Source organism: Herpailurus yagouaroundi, unplaced genomic scaffold (assembly GCF_014898765.1).
Source record: "Herpailurus yagouaroundi ecotype Mexico unplaced genomic scaffold, PumYag 100, whole genome shotgun sequence".
Taxonomy (NCBI): Eukaryota; Metazoa; Chordata; class Mammalia; order Carnivora; family Felidae; genus Herpailurus; species Herpailurus yagouaroundi.
In genome coordinates, this window is record NW_024412391.1 from 44980355 (window position 1) to 45003277 (window position 22923).

General features: G+C 48.3%; 1 protein-coding gene across 2 annotated transcripts in view; it reads right to left on the minus strand.

Annotated features, from left to right (window-relative positions):
- NFE2L3 (NFE2 like bZIP transcription factor 3) overlaps positions 1-19816 on the minus strand; it is a 30145-nt gene extending 10329 nt beyond the window's left edge. For both annotated transcript variants that reach the window (XM_040472403.1, XM_040472402.1), the window contains exon 1: positions 18960-19816. In XM_040472403.1, the coding sequence (XP_040328337.1) occupies positions 18960-19535 (576 nt within the window). In that variant the 5' untranslated portion in view covers positions 19536-19816. The remainder of the gene's footprint in view (positions 1-18959) is intronic.
- Positions 19817-22923: the final 3107 nt, after the last annotated feature.

A 22923-nucleotide genomic window follows, 5' to 3' on the forward strand; every position in this document is an offset into this window, starting at 1 on the left:
GGGAGGTGGTATTTGAGCCGAGATCTAAAGAAACAGAAAGAGGAATACATCAAAGGCAACGGGTAACTTCCCAAGAGCGCGCTCATGTGCCTGTTACCATAACGTGTTTCATTAGCTTCTAAATGATGGATATTCACTTGTTTCCAACATTTCCTCCTAACAAACACTATTAAAACGTCCTCATCCATACTTCTTTGCAGACGTGTGCAAGCAGAACAAATTCCTAGAACCTATGCTAGGTCAATGGAGATGCACATTTTTTATTTGACAGATTCTACCCAAGAGCCCTTCAGAAATGTTTGTGGTAACTTAAATCCCTACCAACAATGGATAAAAGTGCCAACTTGATAGATGAAAACTGGTATCTCATTGTAATTTTACTTGGTCTTACCGAGTGTGGTTGAGAGCCTTTGTATTTCCTTTTCTGCGAACTGTTTATGGCCTTTGCCCATTTTGCCATCAGGGTGTTGGTCTTTTTCCTATTGATCATTAATGGCATAGGGTTGTTTTTACTCCCCCGCCTCCCATCCAGTCTCTGCAGAAGTGCAAGAGCAGAAGTGGGGACACAGACCAGTGGGGAGGCTACTACAATAATTTAAGGGACAGTAGATGACAATATGGAAGAAGGTGGTGGTAAGAAAGAGAAAATCCATGCTATATCGTAGAGAGAGAATATGCAGGGCTTGTTGATGGACTGGAAACGGGAGATCAAGAAAAGAGAAGAATTAAGAATGACCCCTAGGGGCGCTTGGGTGGCTCAGTCAGCCGGTTAAGCATCTGACTTCCGCTCAGGTCATGATATCAAGGTTTGTAAGCGGGAGCATCGCATCAGGCTCACTGCGGGGCTCGCTGCAAAACCGCTTCAGATCCCTTTCTCTTTGTCCCTCCCCTGCTCATGTGCACTCTCTCACTCTCAGAAATAAATAAAAACATTTTTAAAAAAAAATGACTCCTAGGGGCGCCTGGGTGGCGCAGTCGGTTAAGCGTCCGACTTCAGCCAGGTCACGATCTCGTGGTCCGGGAGTTCGAGCCCCGCGTCGGGCTCTGGGCTGATGGCTCAGAGCCTGGAGCCTGTTTCCGATTCTGTGTCTCCCTCTCTCTCTGCCCCTCCCCCGTTCATGCTCTGTCTCTCTCTGTCCCAAAAATAAATAAACGTTGAAAAAAAAAATGACTCCTAGATTTCTGGCTTGAATAACTTGGTGGACAGTTATGGAGAGAACGGCGGAAAGACAGTGAGTGAGTTGTTTAATTTGGACATGTTAAATGTGAGACGTGAAAAGTCAGGTAGAAATGCCTGATTACACTGGTGAGATGAGAATCCGGAATTTACAGCAAAGGTGTGAACTGGAGGTATAAACTGGGAACACCTCAACAATGGCAGCAGCGACAAAACCCTACGGGAACTAGCAAGATTCCAGCGAGAGGACAAAGCAAGGGGAAGGGGCTCGGCACTGGGTCCTGAGGAACTGCAACATCCCGTGGTCAGGCAGAGGAGCCGGCAAAGATGCTGAGGACAGAAAGCGAGATGCAGGGCAGCCAAAGGGGAGCAATGCCTCAGAATCCGAGAGCGTTTCAAGAAGAATGGAGTGGTTGATGGTGTTGAGTGCTCCTCGGGGGTTGCACATGGTAAAGACAGAAAAGTAGTAGTAATTTTAGCAATAAGAAAGTTGCTATCAACTTGGGGGGGGCCTGGGTGGCTCAGTCGGTTAAGCATCGGACTCTTAATTTTGGCTCAGGTCATGATCTCACGGTTCGTTGAGTTCAAGCCCCGAGTCGGGCTCTGTGTTGACAGCACAGAGCCTGCTTGAGATTCTCTCTCTCTCCCTCTCTCTCTGTCAATAAATAAACTAAAAAAAAAAAAAAAAAAAAAAAAATCAAGTTAGGGTCAAAGCCAGTGATACTGTATAGAAGAATAAATGGGAACTGACAAATTAGAAACAGCATCCAGACAATTCTTCAGGAATGTTGGCTATGAAGTGAGTGGAGAAATGGACAGAGCAGTGTTTTGTTTGGTTTTAGAGACTTCAGAAACCACAGTATCTTTGTAAGGGAGTGGTTTAGGAGACAGAGTAACGGTAAAGCAAGGTCCCACAGAAGGCAACAGAGGACAAATTGCAAAGTACAACTGGTGCGGCTGATTCAGAAAGAGGTGAAATTAGAGCTTTTATTTCAAGATCAGGAGGAAGTAGATGGAAGAACGTATTTGAGGATTTAGTGGTGGGAAGGTCTATCCTTATTTCTGAAGGTATTTTTTAAAAAGTAGAAATGGATATTGAGGATTAAAGGGATTTAAAGGTCAACCGATTTTTGACAAAGCAGGAAAGAATATCCAATGGAAAAAGACAGTCTCTTCAGCAAGTGGCTGAAAACTGGACAGCGACAGGCAGAAGAATGAACCTGGACCACTTTCTTACACCATACACAAAACTCAAAACGGATGAAAGTTCTCAGTGTAAGACAGGAAGCCATCAAAATCCCCGAGGAGAAAGCAGGCAAAAACTTCCTTGATCTTGGCCACAGCAACTTCTTACTCAACACGTCTCCAGAGGCAAGGGAAACAAAAGCAAAAATGAACTGCTGGGACCTCATCAAAATAAAAAGTTTCTGCACAGTGAAGGAAACAATCAGCAAAACTAAAAGGCAACCAGCAGAATGGGAGAAGATATTTGCAAATGACATACCAGGTAAAGGGTTAGTATCCAAAATCTATAAAGAACTTATCAAACTCAACACCCAAAAAACAAATAATCCAGTGAAGAAATGGGCAAAAGACATGAACAGATGCTTCTCCAAAGAAGACATCCAGATGGCCAACCATCACATGAAAAAATGCTCCACATCACTCCTCATCAGGGAAATACAAATCAAAACCACAATGAGATACCACCTCACAGCTGTCAGAATGGCTAACATTAACAACTCAGGCAACAACAGATGTTGGCGAGGAGGTGGAGAAAGAGGATCTCTTTTGCACTGCTGGTGGGAATGCAAGCTGGCACAGCCACTCTGGGAAACAGTATGGAGGCTGCTCAAAACATTAAAAATAGAACTACCTTATGACCCAGCAATTGCACTGCTAGGCATTTATCCAAGGGATACAGGGATGCTGTTTTGAAGGGGCACATGCACCCCCATGTTTATAGCAGCACTATTGACAATAGCCAAAGTATAGAAAGAGCCCAAATGCCCATCGATGGATGAATGGATAAAGATGTGGTATATATAGGGGCGCCTGGGTGGTGCAGTCGGTTGAGCGTCCGACTTCAGCCAGGTCACGATCTCGCGGTCCGGGAGTTCGAGCCCCGCGTCGGGCTCTGGGCTGATGGCTCAGAGCCTGGAGCCTGTTTCCGATTCTGTGTCTCCCTCTCTCTCTGCCCCTCCCCCGTTCATGCTCTGTCTCTCTCTGTCCCAAAAATAAATAAACTTTAAAAAAAAAAAAAAAAAAAAAGATGTGGTATACACACACACACACACACACACACACACACACACACACACACAATGGAGTATTACTCAGCAATCAAAAAGAATGAAATCTTGCCATTTGCAACTACGTGGATGGAACTGGAGGGTATTATGCTAAGTGAAATTAGTCGGAGAAAGACCAATATCATATTACTTCACTCATATGAGGACTTTAAGCAACAAAACAGATGAACAGAAGGGAAGGGAAACAAAAATAATATAAAAACAGGGAGGAGGACAAAACAGAAGAGACTCTTAAATATGGAGAACAAACTGAGGGTTACTGGAGGGGGTGTGGGAGGGGGGATGGGCTAAATGGGTAAGGGGCACTAAGGAATCTAGTCCTGAAATCATTGTTGCACTAGATGCTAACTTGGATGTAAGTTAAAAAATAAATAATTAATAAAAAAACAAAATGAAATAAAAGGATTTAAAAATTATGCCCAGAAATTATTGGACACTCTTTCCTCCAAGAGGTAAAGCTTAATTCCCCTCAGCTTGTGTGGGGGCTGGACCTAGTGAATTGCTTCGAACAAGCAAGGTGGAAGGGATGATTATGGCACTGGCTTCTTCCTTGCTCACTATCACTTGCTCTGGTGAAAGCCATCACGTGAGCTGGAAGATCAAGCTCTCTATGGCGAGGAACTGAGGCTTCTCACCACAGCCATGACTGATCCATCTCGGAAGTATATTCTCCAGCTTCAATCAAACCTTCACATAAATACAACCCAACCAACACCTCGATTAAGGCTTCAGGAGACCCTGAATGTGAACCAGCCAGCCAAGGGGCCCCAGAATTTCTAACCCATAGACACCATGGGATAATAAATATTTGTTGTGTTAAGCCATTAAATTTGGGACAATTTGTTAATGCAACAATGGATAAGTAACATAAACATTTAAAAAATGCTTTTTGCATCCACATTTCTTGTATCTCTTGCTAATATTTTACTTAATACTCTGCATGAACATGCGTAAGAATAATTCTTAGATTTCTTTGATCTATTTTTTTAGGTCTTGGTATCACTGTTGTGCTGGTTTTGAAAAAAAGAGATTTGGGAAGCTTTATGTAATAGAATTCCCTATTGGAAAGTTTGAAAGAATTCTTGAAATCTACCCACACCAGTTAATATTTTTTAACTTTTTTTAAACTTTATTTATTTTGAGAGGGAGAGAGAGAGGAAGAAAGAGAATCCCAAGAAGGGGTGCACCCCTGTATTTTTTAACTTTTTAAATAAATCGTGCTGATGATGTTTTCAACTTCTTTCATGGGGTATGCCAAACAACCCTCCCAAAAGGGCTGATTTACATCATCATCGGTGGTATTTGAACATATCCACTTTCTTAATGCTTTGCTAATTAAAAGGTGGCTGAGTAGGTTAAGCGTCAGATTCTTGATTTCAGCTCAGGTCATGATCTCGTGGTTCATGAGAGGGAGCCCCACGTGGGGCTCTGCGCTCACGGCACAGAGCCTGCCTGGGATTCTCTCTTCCTCTCTCTCTCTCCTCCTCCCCTGCTCGCCTTCTTGCTTTCTCTCTCTCCCAAAATAAATAACGTTAAAAACATATTTTGCTAATTAAAAGGTCAAAAACGCAGCTCCTTAGCAGCAATGATCTTGGGGTTCTCAATGTACCCACGAAGCAGGTGGTGCCGTGAAGACAGTGGAGGCGGGGCTCTAGATTCAAATTGGGGGCGGAGTCTACGTGTGAGAGGATTTGCAAATACTCCTAAGGAAGGAGGTATTTGGAGCTAGCCAGGGGAGCCAAGGGAGGAAAGTCAAGGTCGAGCAGGAATTTGAGCTGTGCTGCCCGCAGGTACTGTCTCTCCTCCTCTCTGGCCACATCGAGGGAGGTGGGAGAGGCAGGCGGTGAGACGTGGAGGGCTTCACTTCAGTGCTGAGTACCACCTAGTCTCCAGAGAGGGCCCTTTCCAGTTCTGCCTCTCCGAGGGTCTATCCGTAAGTGGCCAGACAATTTAGCACCCAAACCAGTCCATTTTTGAAAGGGTAGGAGGGTGCTATTAACAAGCTGGACAACAGGCACAAAGACTGTCCCAAATGCTCACCCTCTCTGTGAGGGTGACAGAGGACGACAGAGGAGACTGCTAACTATCAAGAATCTTGATGGCAAATAAGATTCCAAAGACCCAGGGAAGAGACACGCTTGAACCCGCACAGCCTCGGGCACTCAGTATTTTCTTAGCTGCTCCTTCACTTACACATTCAAGTGCCAGCTGCTGCGAGCTATTAGAAAGTGAACAGAAACGTGCTATGATAAGTGATGAATGAGAAGAATCTTCCCCGGGTCAGTGTGTAACCCAGTTGTGTAACCCAGGCTGACCAGGGACGGTATAAAGGCCTGGCCAACTGTGACGAGCCGTGTCAGCCCGGAAGCTGCTAGTTTCCTGAGGCTGCACCAAGCTTGACTTCTGCCCCGTCACTTTCTTGTCCCCCTTTCCCTAGTTGTAGCGCCCACAGTCACTCCCTTGTAATCACCCTGCACACTAAACTTGGGTCTCAGAGTCCCCTCCCCAGAGAACCCAATTTGTGACAGCACAGTTAGCAATTTTCTCTTGGCGGGAAGAAAGGGGAGGCCAGATCTCTAGGCAGGGAGGGGTAGAGGATGTGATAGGACATTTTTATTTAGAAAGTAAAAAAGGCCTATGGCACTTGAAATATAATTTGCACAGCCTGCAAGGCACCTCAAAAACCCAAAGGAGGGCTCAGATCCAAAAATGGCCGAGTAAAAAGGCTCATCCTACTCCTATCAGCTGTGTGACCTTGGGCCACTATGACCCTCAGTTTCCTTGTCTGTGGAGTGGAAGGATATTTTCTAACACACATTTTAAGGGATTCGTTGAGAAAAAGCACTTTGTACATTAAGATGTTATACTAATTACGACTCCTTTCTACCGCTTTTTCATTCTCAAGAGTTGCAATTACTAACTGCTGGCAACTCCGTCAGAATGTCAAGAGAAAGCCATACCTGACCCTGATACCAGTAATTATCATCTTTGCTCTCTTCTCTTCCTGTTTTTCTCAACTCAGTGACATGGGGCTGAGACACAGAGCATATGTGTTTTACAAGTACTGTTGTATATACTGGAGATTTATGGTCCATGCTCTTAATTTAAAGAGTGGGTAAGTCAAACCCATCATTAAGTTACTTTTTATTTGTGTGTAGGTGATTTTTACTCTTGTGGGGCTGGGACTCAATTAAGGAAAAAAAAAAAGTTTCCACACTTGCCATAGGAAGCCACCGTAAACTTGTGAGCTGGAGCACTTCAACACTTCTACAAGTCCAATGACTTGGACTGAACCGGCACCTGCTAGAAACGTTCTCTCCACCACAGTCCTCTGCTAGGAGGGGACTTGTCTCTTCCTCCCCATGGATCCACAACCTTATGACTTTGGGCCCCTAAGCTAAAACTCAAGTCTTTCTGTCTCTAAAACGCCATGGCTTCTGGGCTTTCTGACACTTATCTTATTCTATCTATCCTATTCTATCTAAAAATTATAATTCTTTGGATCTTTTCTTTCCTGATGGGCTGTAAACTTACAACACCTGTCCTCCAGCTGTAATTCACCTGTGCCACCAATGTTTCTTTTTTTTTTTAATGTTTATTTTTGAGAGAGAGAGAGAGAGAGAGAGAGAGAGAGAGAGACACTGTGTGCGAACGGGGGAGGGGCAGAGAGAGAGGGAGACACAGAATCTAAAGCAGGCTCCAGGCTCTGAGCTGTCTGCACAGAGCCGGACGTGGGGCTCAAACCCACTAACTGCGAGATCATGACCATGGCCAAAGTCGGACGCCTAACCGACTGAGCAACACAGACGCGCCACCCCGCCCCCGCCAACAATGTTGAGGTGCAGAGTCTTGCAAATTTTCTGAGCCAGTGGAGGTATTGGAAAGGGGAAGAGAGGAGCAAAGCTGGGCTTTTCTCTTCTTGCTAAATCCCTGAAGTTCCTGATAACTGGCACCATGATTTCCAAGCCTGTACTTATTATAATGTATTGGGACCTCAATACTGTGATGCAGAGCTTGACCCTGAAAAAAGTCTTTGTGAACAGTCCCAGCTGGCTTAGCTGGGCCTTTCATTTATGCTTCTGGGGGAGGAACGACTGAGACCTTGCTTTGACCTTTAGGGCTGGATGGACCTTCAAAGACAAAGAACAGTGTGCTGCCTACGAGAAGGATGACATCAGAGGGAGAGGGGTGAAGGCCAAAGAATTCTGAGGACTGTCTCTATGCTGGAGGCAAGCTGGAGTCATCAGGTCTAGAGAGAAACGAGGAGCCAGATAAAGAGAGGCTGTGTTCTATTTGGCCTGGGTGGTTTTTAATAGCAGTTTATAATAATTATAGTTCACATTTATTGAGCACTCGCTGTGGGCCAGGCACCACATACGTGATCTCATTTAAGTTGCTCAGAGGTAGGTACTCTTGTGATCTCCTGTTACAGAGGAGGAAGCTGAGGCCCAGAGAGGTTAAGCAACTTGCCTGAAGTCACACAGCTTTTAAGTGACAGAACCAGGATTTGGCTGCAGGCATTTGTCCTTCATGGCCGGATCTTAGCCCCTGCACTAGTTCTTGTTTGTCCCTCCAGATCTGTGTGTGCCCACAGAAGCTGTCCCCTGCTAACTCTGGGCAGGCTGGCTTCCAGCTGGGTTCAACAGTGGGACGGCAGAAGCAGGAAGTCTGGACAGCGAACAAAGGAAAGGCCAGAGCACTTCTCCGCTTTGATCGTCGATGACGGCCCCCTCCTCATTCAGCTTCGGAAACTTTCCACCCTTCCCCTTTGGAAGTCTCTGGGTCCTCTAACATCCCCATCTGTTCCCATAAGAAATCATTCATCAAGTCCCTTCCTCTGAACCACCTAGGGTAGACTGTGCTTCCTGCCAGAGCCCCGACCGCAACACCACTGCCCACGCTGGCGTCCACTTGCTTCGCTCCGCGCCACGCAGATGCCAGCAGCAGCCGTGGGGAGGGCTGACTCCAGACCAGGAAGCGACGTTCCGTCTGTCTGTCACCTTCCCGTGCAAAACACGGCCGGCTGGCTACAATGCGAGGTGTGGGAGGTCTGGATCTCGTCTGGATCGTGAGTCCAACAAACCAACTGTGGAAAAACTACTCGTGAGACGTTTGGGGGAGCCTGAATACCGACTGGAAATTTGGTGATTATTGAAGAATTACAGTTGATTTTTTTTAGGTGTGCTAATGGTGATGCGCCGGTGATGTTTAGAAGGGTCCTTATATTTTAGGGATATATGCGGAAATATTTACAGAAGGTTTTCTGAGTCAGCGAAGGTAGTGGGAAGAGTCAGACAGGAACAAAGATGGGCTGTTTCTCTTCTCTTGAGAAGTCTCTGCAGGGAACTGGCCGGGGGAATCACAAGAAATGAAGTCTGGGGGTAGGGTGGGGGCTGTAATAGACAAAACAAGACCCCATGAACTGTAACTGTTAAAGCCAGATAACAGAGACAGGAAGTCCCATTACCCTGGGCCCTGGTAGCCATTCTCTCCACGTGTAATATATGCTTGAAATTTTCCCATAATAACACGAGATAGAAGCTAAACTCATTTCTGAAGCCCCTGGACATGGCAGGGAGGCAGCTAAGCAACTGGCAGGAATGCTCCCAAGGCTGAAACGAAGTTATTTGATGGGACTGCCCACTAGAAGTCAGGTGTAAAAATAACAGTGTTTCTAAATAGGAGCCTCCACACCTATGACATAGGTTATGAGCTCCAGCGCACAGGCTCTGATTTTATTTTTATTTTATTTTTTTTCAGGCTCTGGTTTTAAAAGGAGCTGTTTCCCATACAAGCAGCCCCTCTGTGCAGGCTGAGGGGCTGGGGGGAGTGGTGAGGTAGGCAGTAGGAATTCATTTAGAGGCGCCTGGGTACTCAGTCGGCTGAGCGTCTGACTCCTGATTTTGGCTCAGGTCATGATCTCACGTGGTTTGTGGGTTTGAGCCCCACATCGGGCTCTGTGCTGGCAGAGCGGAGCCTGCTTGGGATTCTTTCTTTCTCTCTCTCTCTCTCTCTCCCTCTGCTCTCCCCCACCCCCCCTCAATAAATAAACATTAGAAAAAAAATTCATTTACAATTCATTTCTTTAATGAATAAATAAATGATTACCCCCGCAGGCAAGACAGGCCAAGTGGGCCTCAAAATGCATAATGTGTTTGTATTTCTTTACTACTGAAAATTTCAAACACATAAAATAAGCAGAAAACAGAACATAGTAATGTACCCTTCATCCATTTCAGCCACTATCAGCACTCTGTCATTCTTCTATCATCAGTATCTCCATCCCTCCATGCAAAACTATTCTAGCACGGTATTTAGGTAGGATTTACATAGGCAGGAATGCATAAACCTTAGCTGTACAATTTCGATAAATGGAGGCACCCACTTAACTCCCATCTTAACTGCAACACAGAACGTTTTCACCTGCCCAGAAAGTTCTCTCCTGTTCTGGTATTTCTACCTTGGCTTTGCCTGCTTTAGAACTTAAGCACGAGCTTTCAAGTGCATTCATGCGTGAGCTATATTTGACCCTTGAACAACACAGGCTTCAACTGCTCACGTCCACGGATATGTGGAGTTTTTAACAGGATTGTACCGTAGTTTTTTTTTCTCTTCCCCATGATTTTCTTAACATTTTGCTCTAGCTTCCTTTACTGTAAGAATACAGAATGTCATGCACATAACTTACAGAATATGTCATCAACTCTTCATGTTATCAGTAGCCCATCAGCAGTTCAGTTTGGGGGGAGTCATAAGTTACAAATGGCATTTTGCCTGTGTGTGGCATCAGAAACCTGAACCCGATTGCTCAAGGGTCAACTGTAGTTCTGCATTCATTATTAGTTTTTTGCCAAGCTAGTCCCCCACCCTCCAGCAAGGAACTAGAGAGATCTGGCTTCAGCTTTAAAACACCAGGCACGTCTTCCATTGGGGGGGGGGGGGGCGGAGGGGGGATATTGGGAGGCCATGGGAAAGAAACCTAAGAATCATTGGGAGGTCCCATAAACTGGAGATTCCCAGGCCCCACTTGAGAAGCTCTAATTCGGCCCATCAGGGGTGGGCCCCCAAATCTACATTTTAACAAGCAACTTAGTAAATGACGCAGTCACTGGATGACCCTGGGAGAAACTCCACTCTAAAGAAAGGCTAAGAGGGGAGCCTGGGTGGCTCAGTTGGTTAAGCGGCCGACTTCGGCTCAGGTCATGATCTTGTGGTCTGTGAGTTCGAGCCCCGTGTTAGGCTCTGTGCTGACAGCTCAGAGCCTGAAGCCTGTTTCAGATTCTGTGTCTCCCTCTCTCTCTGACCCTCCCCTGTTCATACTGTCTCTCCCTGTCTCAAAAATAAATAAACGTTAAAAAAAATAAAAAAAATTTAAAAATAAAGAAAGGCTAAGAAAAGTGTGCCGGGTTGGCTTAGTTGGTAGAGAATGTGACTCTTAATCTCAGGGTTGTGAGTCCAAGCCTCACATGGAGCGTGGAGCCTACCTGAAAACAAACAAAAGTTATTCCTTTATTTATTTATTTATTTTAAAATGTTTATATATTTATTTTTGAGAGAGAGAGAGAGAGAGCAAGTGAGGGGCAGAGAGAAAAGGGGAGAGAGAATCCCAAGCAGGCTTCACGCCGTCAGCACAGAGCCCAGTGCAGGGCTTGATCTCACGAACCATGAGATCCTGACCTGAGCCGAAACCAAGAGTCAGACGCTTAACCAACTGAGCCACCGAGACACGCTCAAAAGTTCTTCCTTTGGATGAGCCTTCACGTTCAGGGTCTGGCTCCTCCACAATTTCCAGGCCTCCCTTACATTAACAGCTCTTCAAATATCTGAGTTGCCCATCATGTTCCTCTCTCAGTCTGATCTTCTCAGCATGGCACAACCCCAATCCATTCAGCCACTTCCAGCAAAGCAGGTCCCAGCATGTCCTAGCAGTCTGATGCTTTCCTCCAGAGGACAGGGGTTTCCTGGAGATCGGACCCCCAGCTCAGGGGCGATAAGAGCAAATCATCTGTTAGACATCTATTAGCACACCAGGAACTATACTAGCCTTTTAACATACAGTGTTCTTTAACCCTCATAAGAACTCTCCCCAAAAGACGTTAATATTCCCCTTCTACAATCTGGGAACTAAGGCTCACAGAGGTTGCCCAGGAAGAGCCAGAGCTGGGATGGTGTGATGGTTAGTTTCAGGTGTCAAAGTGGCTATGCTCTTGTACTCAGTTATGCAATTATACACTAACCGAGGTGGTGCTGTCAGGATATTTTGTACTTGTGGTTACAGCTACGGTCAACCAAGTGACTTTAAGTAAAAGATTACCTTGCTAATCGGAGTGAGACTCATCCAACCAGCTGAAGGATCTTAAGAGCAAAACTGAGGTTTCACTGAGGCAGAAGACATTCTGCCTCAAGCCTGCAGCATCAGTGCCTGCCCCGAGTGTCCAGCTACCCCAGAGTTGGGACTTGCCAGCCTCCACAACTGCATCAGCCAATTGAAACAAATCTCTAAAACAGATATATAGGGGCACCTGGGCAGCTCAGTCGGTTAAGCGTCTGACTCTTGATTTCAGCTCAAGTCGTGATCTCACAGCTCATGGGCTCGAGTCCCGCATGGGGCTCTGTGCTGAGAGTGTGGAGCCTGCTTGGGATTCTCTCTTTCTCTCTGCCCCTCCCCTCTTCAAAATAAATCAATGAACATAAAAAAATAAATAAATAAACTAGATGTATACACATGCATACACATATATTTATCATACTGGCTCTGTTCTCCGAAGAACCCTGATGTCAATGGGAAGCCAGTTCTATCCAACCTCAAAAGGCCATGCCTTGCCTCTACGTCACTGTCCATACTCTGCCAACCACTATCTGCAACTCAACCCAAACCAACCCAGGTGTGTGTCTGAGCCTCAGCCAGCTTCTGCTGCCCAGAGGTGTACTGGAATATTAACACAGATCCTTAACAACTAGATTTTGAGAATAAGCTACTCATATCAAAAAACTGCCATAGATGGGGGAAGCGTGTTTCCCCCAAGTTTGAAGTTTTGTAGTGTGTGGGAGGTATGGTTTACTTGGTGCTTAACAGTGGTGATTTGTTCTATTCCGGGCAAGGTCACTAACTTGCTATATCACTTCAGGCAATCCTAAATTTCACCACCTGATTAATGATCATGCCAACCTGAAAGTCGGCTTTCCATGGCCCCCATCCACTCAAACTGGCATTAAATGGTCAGATGGCCTATCAGGGTTTCAGATCTGACCTACTTTCCAGTTGGGGCGCTATCTAGCCTTGAATGACCCAAGACCCGTTCAAGCTCATGGCATTCTGGAAGTTCTGGCAAGGCAACGTGACGGATGGGCGAGGAGTGCTCAGCAGAGGTGGGCTGCACCGGCCTCTGCCCTTGACCCTGGCCTTGGTGCTACTTGCAGGTTCAAGTGAAGACTCAGTTTCCAAGCTCAAGACACTGCGGTCCCAAGGAGAGGATGCCAAGGCCCACCTATGAAACATTACACAGTGCAGCCGGGCTCAAAGGAAAGAACAGGAAAAGCTTATCGCAGAGGTGATGATAGTTGAGAGAAGTCTGAGAATGTAGCAGTAAAAGACTTGGAAGGGATGAAAGGACACATTCTGGGCCAAGGTGACAGAGTGAGGTGCAGGAGAGCACGGGGCGGTCTGGGGAAAAGGAAGGGAGAAAGTTTTAGGTGGAAAGTAGGCCACAGGTAGAACCTAAGTGGGAGATGAGCTCAGCTTGGGCAGCTGGGGAGATGGGTCACACTAGCCTAATGGGGCGCCTCAAATGACAAAAGATTGAATTGGTAGGTAGGTAATGAGCTGGTGGACGCTCCCCAGATGAAAGTGAAGAGATGACCGTGAGCTTTGGAAACCTGTGCCGGGCAAGAGAAGGAATAGGAATAAATCGGGGCAGGGGCGTCACAGCCCCAGCTGAATTAACAGCAGTAGCAGACATGACTGAGGGCTTACTGTGTACCAACCCTAATTTGTATGATCTCATTTAACCCTCACAACTCCCTAAAGTACTCTCACCATCCCACTTTACGGATAAGGGAACCAAGGCACAGAGAGGTTAAAAAGTGTGCCCCAGATCACACAACCTGTCAGCAGTGAGCCGAGATCTACAGCTACCCCTGCCTCGGGTTTGACTCCAGCGTCAAGCAAACTTGACCACTGGCCCAGCCTGCCTCGGGAGTCCCAGCCCGGGCCCTGCGCTCTGATTTCTGAGCTGAGCAGCAGGGAAACGATACAAGGGACACTGCAGAGGGTGATATTTCTATAAACCGCATACTGAGGTGAAAAACTGACTGGAAGAAGTCTGAAGTAAGGTTCCTTGGGGTTGGTTGTACATGAAGCCAGCAAAAAACACCCCAGGTTTGCTCATGGGCTTACACCAAGTCCTGCAGCAAATGATCGTACACATAGACCAGCTGCTTCCGGAAACTGCTGCGGCCTACTTGCTCAACAAGCTGAACGCCCCAAGAGTTGCCAGGAAAAGGGAGATGGTGACTGCGTAATGGATTGAATCGTGTCCCTCAAAATTCCCATGTTGAAGTCATAACCCTCAGTATCTAAGAGCGTGCCTTTGTTTGGAAATGGGGTCAATGCAGATGCAATCAGTTGAGTCGAGTGGGCCCCGATCCTGTACGACCAGTGTCCTTACAAAAGGGGAAGTTTGGCTACAGGTGTGCACACAGGGAGAGTGTCTCGTGAAGATGAAGGCAGAGATGGGGGCGACACCGTAGAAACCAAGAGTCACCAAAGATGGTCAGCAAACCAACAGAAGTTAGCAGAGAGGCCTGGAACAGACTCTCCCTCTCAGCTTCATAATGAACCAGGCCTTGACCTCCGACTTTTCACCTCCAGAACTGGGAGACAAATTTCCGCTGTGTAGGCCACCCAGTTGGTGGCACTTTGTTAGAGCCGCCCTGGGACACTGATACAGTGACCCTATGCCATCTTCTCCTGTGTAAGGCCATAGGTGAATGTTCACTGCGTCCTTAAGCAAAGAGCCTCCTCTGAAACTTGGTTACACTGCGATATATGAAGGTATAAGACTACTTTTGTATCATAGGCGTGAGTTAAAAACAAGCAAGTGTTTGAGATTTCATCTATCTCCAACTGCCCAGGCACCAGTGACTGATTAACTTTGCTTTTGAAATGAAAAACCAATTTTACTTTAACAATTAAGGAGCTTCTTTCTCTTCCTTTACGCTTAGATTCTTCCTGTGACCCAAAGAAACCCAGTCTAACCCACGAGGTCCTGCTGGACCCCTCACCCAGCACAGGGTCCCTCTCCTGGGGGCTTGAAACCATTATTGAGATGACCACAAACCTCTCAGCTTCAAAGGGGAGACAGCTCTCTGAAACGCTGACGGCTGGCTATAGGCCAACATATGCTCACACATTCAATTCTGCAAAAACTGTTCAGTTCTTTGTTTAACCTGTGCGTTACTTTGAAAACACGTGCATCATTGGTCATGAGTGAATGGCTGTGGTTATGAAGGGAAGCAGGTCTACCCTGGGGAATTCCGGGTTCTGTTTTCAGATGATGATTGGCCCCGCTAAGAAGTGAAACCAAAGCAGTATTTCTTCTGATACTTGGAAAATCCCCTACTCCGAAACAGTTTTGCATATGTACAAAAATTATGGAAAATTATACCGGTAAGACCAGAATCTCCTACAGCTCAAATAAGCCACTGAAATTATCTATTTAAAGACAAACGAAACTGGGCACCTGGGTAGCTCAGTTGGTTAAGCATCCAACTCTTGATTTTGGCTCAAGTCACGATCTAACGGTTCGTGAGTTCAAGTCCCACATCGGGCTCTATGCACTGACCGAGGGAAGCCTGCTTGGTATTCTCTCTTTTTCCCTGTCTCTCTCAAAAATAAATAAACTTTAGGGGCGCCTGGGTGGCTCAGTCGGTTGAGCGTCCGACTTCAGCTCAGGTCACGATCTCGTGGTCCGTGAGTTTGAGCCCCGCGTCGGGCTCTGGGCTGATGGCTCGGAGCCTGGAGCCTGCTTCCAATTCTGTCTCTCTCTCTGCCCCTCCCCCGTTCATGCTCTGTCTCTCTCTGTCTCAAAAATAAACAAACGTAAAAAGAGATAATAAAATAAATAAACTTTAAAAAATAATAAAAACAAACAAACCTATGCTGTTCCTGTAGGACAAAACACTCTCTCTTGTCGAAGTTAACAGTAGCCACCTTGCAAGAGCAGGGAAGGGGCAGAGAAAGGACAGAGGATCTAAAGCGGGTTCCACGCTCACAGCAGTGAGCCCAATGTGGGGCTCGACCTCATGGACCAGAAATCATGACCCGAGCCAAAGTTGGACGCTCAACCAACTGAGCCAACCAGGCACCCCCACACTTCTAAGCCAACTACACGGAATGAACTGATTCTCACAGTCCTGTGTGGTGGGCACCTTTATTATTCCCATCACGCAGGTGAGGAAAATGAAGCACAGACAGGCAAGGAAACTGGCCCAAGGTCACAGAGCTGTAAGTGGTAGAGGGCTGGGATTCAAAACGAGGCAGTCTGGCTGCAACACACCACACCCAACCCCCTAACAAGCAAACAACCAGCTCAGACTTATAAACAGGACAAAAGGAAACAAAGTGAGTGGGGACTGGTTAAGTAGCGTGGGTTGAGAACCGAGGCAGAAAGAAGAGAACAGCAATTATATTCCAAGCACGGGGCTGGCACTTCACACATGCTGTTCCCATTTAATTCGCACAAACCTTTAAGTCAGTGTTACTCTCCCACTTGAGAGGTGAAACACTGAGGCTTGGAATGATTAAAGGAACCTGTACGAGGGCACATTAGTAAGTGATATCCCTAAACCCAGGTTTGCGGATTGCAAAAACCCGCGCAGTTTCCCCAGCCCATTTTCCGCAGAGTCATGGTTTCAAATTGTAACCTCAGTATTATGGATGGTACAATCTGCTTTTAAAAGCCAACCCCGGGCTGCCCGGGGGGCTCAGCTGGTTAAGCATGGACTCTTGATTGCAGTTCAGGTCACGATCTCGAGGTGCATGGGATGGAGCCCTGCACTGGGCTCTGCGCGGACAGTGAGGAGCCTGCTTGGGATTCTCGCTCTCCCTCTCTCTTTCTGCCCTCCCGGGCTTGCGCTCTCTCTCAAAATAAATAAATAAACATTGGAAAAAAAAAAAAAAAGTCAATCCAGCACTGGAGAGTGGTGGTGCTAAGGTCAGGAGTGGGAGGCATCACCCCCATCCCAGCTGCAGGCTGGTTCAGAGAACCTGGGTACAGACACAAGTGCTTAATTAAAGTGCTAGCCTGGGGGGTGCCTGGGTGGCTCAGTCGGTTAAGCGTCTGACTTCTGCTGAGGTCATGAAATTGCGGTCCATGAGTTCGAGCCCCGCATCGGGCTCTGTGCTGACAGCTCAGAGCCCGGAGCCTGTTTCAGATTCTGTGTCTCCCTCTCTCTCTGACCCTCCCCCGTTCAAGCTCTGTCTCTCTCTGTCCCCAAAATAAATAAACGTTAAAAAAAAAAAAAGTGTTTAAAAAAAATAAAGCGTTAGCCTAGGATCCGAAAGCTCAGGTTCTAGTTGCACCTCTGGCACCAATTAACTGCGTGGCTTTACCCAAGTCCCCTAACATCACTGGTCCTCTATTTTCTTTTAGTACAAATTGTTTGGAAGGATGCCCGGTCTGCCTACCTCACAAGGTTGCTTTAAAAAAAAAAAAAGGTATTGCCAAACACACACAAACTTACAACCAAACTTCCTTATGTTTTCTTTGTTTTTGCGAATCCAGGTGAATTGGCTGTGAAAATGTAGGGTGTTCAGCACCTGATCATCACCAGGATGCATATCACCGGGGCACCCCAACAGCTGCTGTGGTCCAGCAGGTCCACACCTGCTAGCTGAGGAAGGCAACACCAGGAGAACGGCCCCGTAGGAACTTCATTCTCCCCGCTAGGAAAGCTGGGCTCAAGGCCTCCATGGAGGTGCGGCCAAGCCTTGGCCCCCAGAGCTTCCCCGAATGCGGGTTTGCAGAGACTAAATAAGATAATGCTGGGAAGGGGAGGGAAGAGCTTCACCTCTCCCCAGGTCCGGGTTTGCTTTGCAAGGCGGGTGACATGAAGCGGGGGGGGGGGGGGGTGCCATCTGCTACAGCATGGAGCATTGGGTTTCTCTCCCCACCCCCACTCCCCTGCTGCAGAATGGGGAAAGGTTGCAGTGCCCCAGGCACCACCCCTTAGGAGGCAGAGGATTCAGGTGAAGGCCGAGACTGGATGAGTGAGTGGGAAGAGCCTTCCACTTTTTGTTTTCGACAGGAGCCCACCCAGACTCGCACTAACCCCCATCCCATTAGTTCCGGCCTCAGGAAGAGGAAGGGATCGGATCTGCATAACAGTGAATCACAAGCACTTCGGCACAATGACCCCTCCAGGAGAGGGTGGAGAAGCTCGTCTGGCAACTGCCTACACAAACGGGGCAATTCTGAAGAGCAGCAAACAAACCTGTCTACCCCAGCTCCCATTGTGCATGAGATTGCGCTCCACAAAAACAACGTCCAAGGAACACCTGTTGATCGATACCAAACGTTAACACTCAGATTTGGGCCAAGAGACAATTAAAAAGGTCACTATGAAGGAACTTTGGGCAAGATGGTTTTGTGAAAATTGGAATTAAGTGTCCTTAGACTCCAGCAGCTAGTGGGAGCACCACATAGATACTTCCATCAGTCCATCTCAGCGAGCTCTGTTTCAAAAGGAAGTTAACCCAAGGGATTTGAACCCATAAACCAAAGGGCACTTAAGTCACTAGGTGACCATCAGGGCACATGCTTTCTTTATGCTAATTAGAAGTTACACAGGTTCCAGGAGGGAGGAGGGTTTTTAGGAGCTGGGGATGGTTAGGTCAGCGGGACCGTCCACCAACTGGCCTCAGACTGAACACTGACCACGGCTCTTTAATCCAGGCAAGCAGCAAAACGAACTGCAACTGGGTTAAAATCCGGGAAGGGGCCATCACGTTAGGCGGGAGAATGAGTTCTTAAAGAGAAACATGTCCTCCTGGTGGCCAAGGCCACTTTTGGATTCCCCGGTTCGGACACAGGTTCCGGAAAAACACATCTCAGTGTACACGACGTACTGAACGAAAACCGTAGGCGAGAAAATCACCAGTTACCCTTCTCCCCTCCACTGCCCCGAACTAGCCTTGACAGCCATCAAACACAGGAAAAAGGTATCCCCTACGGACAAACGGATGATTTCACCCACTTCTTTCTCAAACACCCAAAAGCCACAGCGACAGCACTAACAGCTTTTGTTTGGATTCACAAAAAAGGGAGGCGAGAGTGATCCCGAAACTGCAACCACCCAGGGACTGAGGGTGGAAGAAGAGCGGGTGTGCTCCCTCCCGGGTCCGTCACAACACTCCGGGGCTCCTGGCCAGCTCCCCCAGCACCGTGCTCGAGTCCCAGCTCTCCGGTTACCTGGCTCGCTGCGGCGTCCAGCACTTGAGCCGTCGGTTCTGCGGGTGCCTTCTCCTCTTCCCCAGCGTCCAAGGGGCTACTCGCAGCCGCTCGGGGGTCCCCGCCATCCCCCGGCGCAGCTTGGCTACTGTCGTCCACGCTGGCGCCGACTCCCCCGGCGGAGGCGGCGGCGGCGGCGGCGGCGCCGAGCAGTCCGTGGGCTCCGTCGGCGTCCCCGGCCGCCACGCTGTGCACCAGCCACGCATCCACTCGGGTGCGGGGGATGAAGGGGACCCCCAGCGCGCGCACCTCCCGGAGCAGTCGGCCTGCGGACTCCGCCGCGGGGTCCGGCTCGCGGCCTTTGGGGTGCAACTGGTCCGCGCGCCCCCACACTCCCGAGGCCGGGAAGGGGCTGAGTGCATAGGCGGAGCTCGTCGGGCCGCTGGCTAGCAGCAGCTCATCCCAGAGCCGGGTGGGCGGCGGGAGCAGCAGGTAGAGGTCCAGGTCAAGGTCCAGGTGGAGCTCCGCCAAGCTCAGCAGGATGGTGAGGTGCAGGAGGCCGCCGCCGTCCGACCACCACGGCTTCAGGTACTTCATCTCCCGCTGCGCGCCCCGGGACGCCCCTCCTGGCGCCCGCGGGTCCCTGCGCTGCTGCGGCCGCCGCTTTGGCACGTGCGGGCCCGGCGCTCTGCGGGCACCTGCCCGGAAGAGACCGAGAAGCGAAACAATGGACCCGGGCGCGCAGGGGCCGTCGCGGGCTCCGGGACCGGGCACAAAGACGCTTCCTCGGCAGCCGGCGCTGTGCCAGGGGCTCTGGAGAGGCGGAAGAGGAGCCACCTGCCCGGAGACCCAACCCGCCCGCCTTCCCCGCAGCCCTGCGCTGAGAGCAGGCCCCGCCCCTCCAGCTAGGCTCCGCCCCGGGCCGCGGGCGCTGCCGCCGGGGACACGCCCACAACCGCCCCCAGGCTCGCGCCCGTGGGAGTGGCCCGCATGGGGCGGGGCTCCCCAGCTCAAAGGTTCTTTATTCAGGGGGAACGCAAAGCTTTCTGGGAGCAGAGGTTGTTCTGGGCACCAGGTGGCCCCAGCCCAATGCCCGGGGGCCTGGCTGCTGTAGCTGAAGGCGCGGGGTGGGGGTGGGGGTCAGGGGTAGAGGTGGGTGCGAAGGGACAGGATATGTAAACTAGGGGAAAGCAGACACCCTGGGCAGCAGGCAAAGGGCTTCCGCCCACATGAGAACACTGGGCTGGCGCAGTGGGTTTGGGAGTATGACCTTTGACTTCGTATCCTGGCCCCACCATCAGCCAGTCGTGTGACCTTGACTAAGTTGCTTAACTTGTCTGTACTTCAGTTCTCTTACCTGTAAAATGGGGATAATAGTACCTGTCCAATAGGGATGTGGTGAAGTTAGATGAAATACTCTTTGTAGGGGCGCCTGGGTGGCGCAGTCGGTTAAGCGTCCGACTTCAGCCAGGTCACGATCTCGCAGTCCCTGAGTTCGAGCCCCGCGTCAGGCTCTGGGCTGATGGCTGATGGCTCAGAGCCTGGAGCCTGTTTCTGATTCTGTGTCTCCCTCTCTCTCTGCCCCTCCCCCATTCATGCTCTGTCTCTCTCTGTCCCAAAAATAAATAAAAAATGTTGAAAAAAAAAATTTAAGAAATACTCTTTGTAAAGCCCGGAGTTTGACATATAGATTCCACAGCTGCCATTGAGATCAAGCAGCACCCCATCCAAACCCTTGTTCTTCCCCACCCCCCACCTCACCCCTCCAGGCCCTGTGCTCCAGCCTCACAACTCCTCACTGTTTCCTGAGCAAGCCCTGCACACTGCTAGACCTTGCCACGTGGTCCCCTTTGTTCCTTAAGTGAGGGTTAAGAGCACCAGCCCTAGAATTACCCTGTATGAGTTCAAATCCTCCCCTCCACCGCTTACTAGCCTGGCTTGGACAAATTTCTCCCTCTGTGGCTCAGTTTCCTCCCTGTAAAGTGGTTTTAATAATAGCACTTCCCCAGGAGAGTTGTGAACCCTAAATGAGATGCATGCAGACCACTAACCACAGCACTTGGCATAGAAAGTGTTCTGTGTTACTCATTATTTATGTCACCCGTCCTCCGAGGCTTACCCCAAAAATACATCCTCTGAATTTTCACCATTTGGAATTAATCTCTCCCCCCCCTCCCCCATATTCTCCCACAGTGCAACACTTGGCCCGTTCCACTTTGTATTATAGTGGAGGATACGTCTCATTTGCCCATTGTAAATTATTGAGAATAGAAAAAAAACAAAAAAACAAAAACAAAAACAAAAACCTGTTTGGCTCACTTCTGTGCCCACATGGTACTCAGTACGGGGCCTTGCAAAAGTAGCTTTTACTAACCCTCACTCCCTTCCTTGGAGCAGGGAGAGAATAGAAGGGGATGACCAACTGAGGTTTGGCAATTGTGTGAGGAGCTGAGCAAGAAAGACTTGTTTTTAAAAGCCCCTTTCTCGGGGCGCCTGGGTGGCGCAGTCGGTTAAGCGTCCGACTTCGAGCCCCGCGTCGGGCTCTGGGCTGATGGCTCAGAGCCTGGAGCCTGCTTCCGATTCTGTGTCTCCCTCTCTCTCTGCCCCTCCCCCGTTCATGCTCTGTCTCTCTCTGTCCCAAAAATAAATAAACGTTGAAAAAAAAAAAAAAAGCCCCTTTCTCAACATAGTTCTCTCTTCTGGGCCCGGTGTGAAAAGTTCACACTAGATTTCATTTTCCCCACTGAGAACCAGGAGGGCAGAAGCAGACTTCTTAAAGTTGCTTCTGCTTTAAGCCTTGAAGGATGGGTTAAGGGGTGACAAAGAGGTAAGAAGAGGGATGATCGCCAGCCTAGTGAGGTTTGGGACAGAGGCCTTGTTCACAGCACTTAGTGCCTGGGCTGGGGATCAGGCTCTGGGCTCAGTGAATGTCCGCCGAATTCTCGTTTTTACAAGGACCTACTAAATTGCCTGATGCTGTTGCCGAAGACTGAAGGACATGAAATGGGTACTTTTGCTTGGTGAGTTTATGATTTCATTAGGGAGATTAGATATAGATATGTGACACACTTAGAAACAAGAGAAAGGATGTACTCACGTGGGAAAATATTGAGATGTACGTGACCATTCAGGAAGTGCTGTAAACCAGGTGAGAACAGGGATGGGGCTCTCTTCAAGGTCTTATCTTCCAGAACTTTGCACAGAGTTGGTGCTCCAGAAAGATTGTTTCCAGTTGAATTGAGGAATTTACACTTGAGAAGCGTTTTCAGGGATCTGAGTAACAGACTAGCATCAGGAAGGGCCCTCAAACTTCCTCACATTAGTTGGGAAAGGGGTTGGTCCCTCATCTTCAAAAATGTGCATGGAGGGGCACCTGGCTGGCTCAGTCGGTGGAGTGTGTGACTCTTGATCTTGGGGTTGTGAGTTTGAGGCCCACGTTGGGTGTAGAGATTATTTAATAAAAAAAAATCTTTAAATATAAAGAAAGAATAAATAAATAAGCACGTGGATAATCATATTATTTGTCAGACTGCTTCATTCCAAAGTGCCTTAATTCGAGCTCACAGATTGGTGACGAGGAGGGCCTATAAAGGACCTTGCAGTAAAATCTTAAACAGGAGACTCAGGACCAGTCCCGCACACTCTTGACTTTAATCAAAACAAAAGACCCCAGTTTTAGGTTTGCAGAGAGAGTGGGGTGCAAACAGAAGGAATGACTTCTACTCAGGTTTTTTAAAATTTCTGGAATCCCACCATCCAGAAGTAGCCAAGTGAAAAGTACAAACGATTGTCTTGTAACAGCCTTGAAAAGTAACCTGCATTTATTAAAATCCTTAAATTGTTGCTACTCAAAGGATGGTCCGAGACTGGTGCCAATCCACAAAACTATTTGTTTCTGGTCCGCATGAGGTAAGTAACAGAATCAAAAGTGTTTAGAAGTTTTTTTTTTTTTTTTTTTTAATTTAAAAAAAAAATTTTTTTTTTT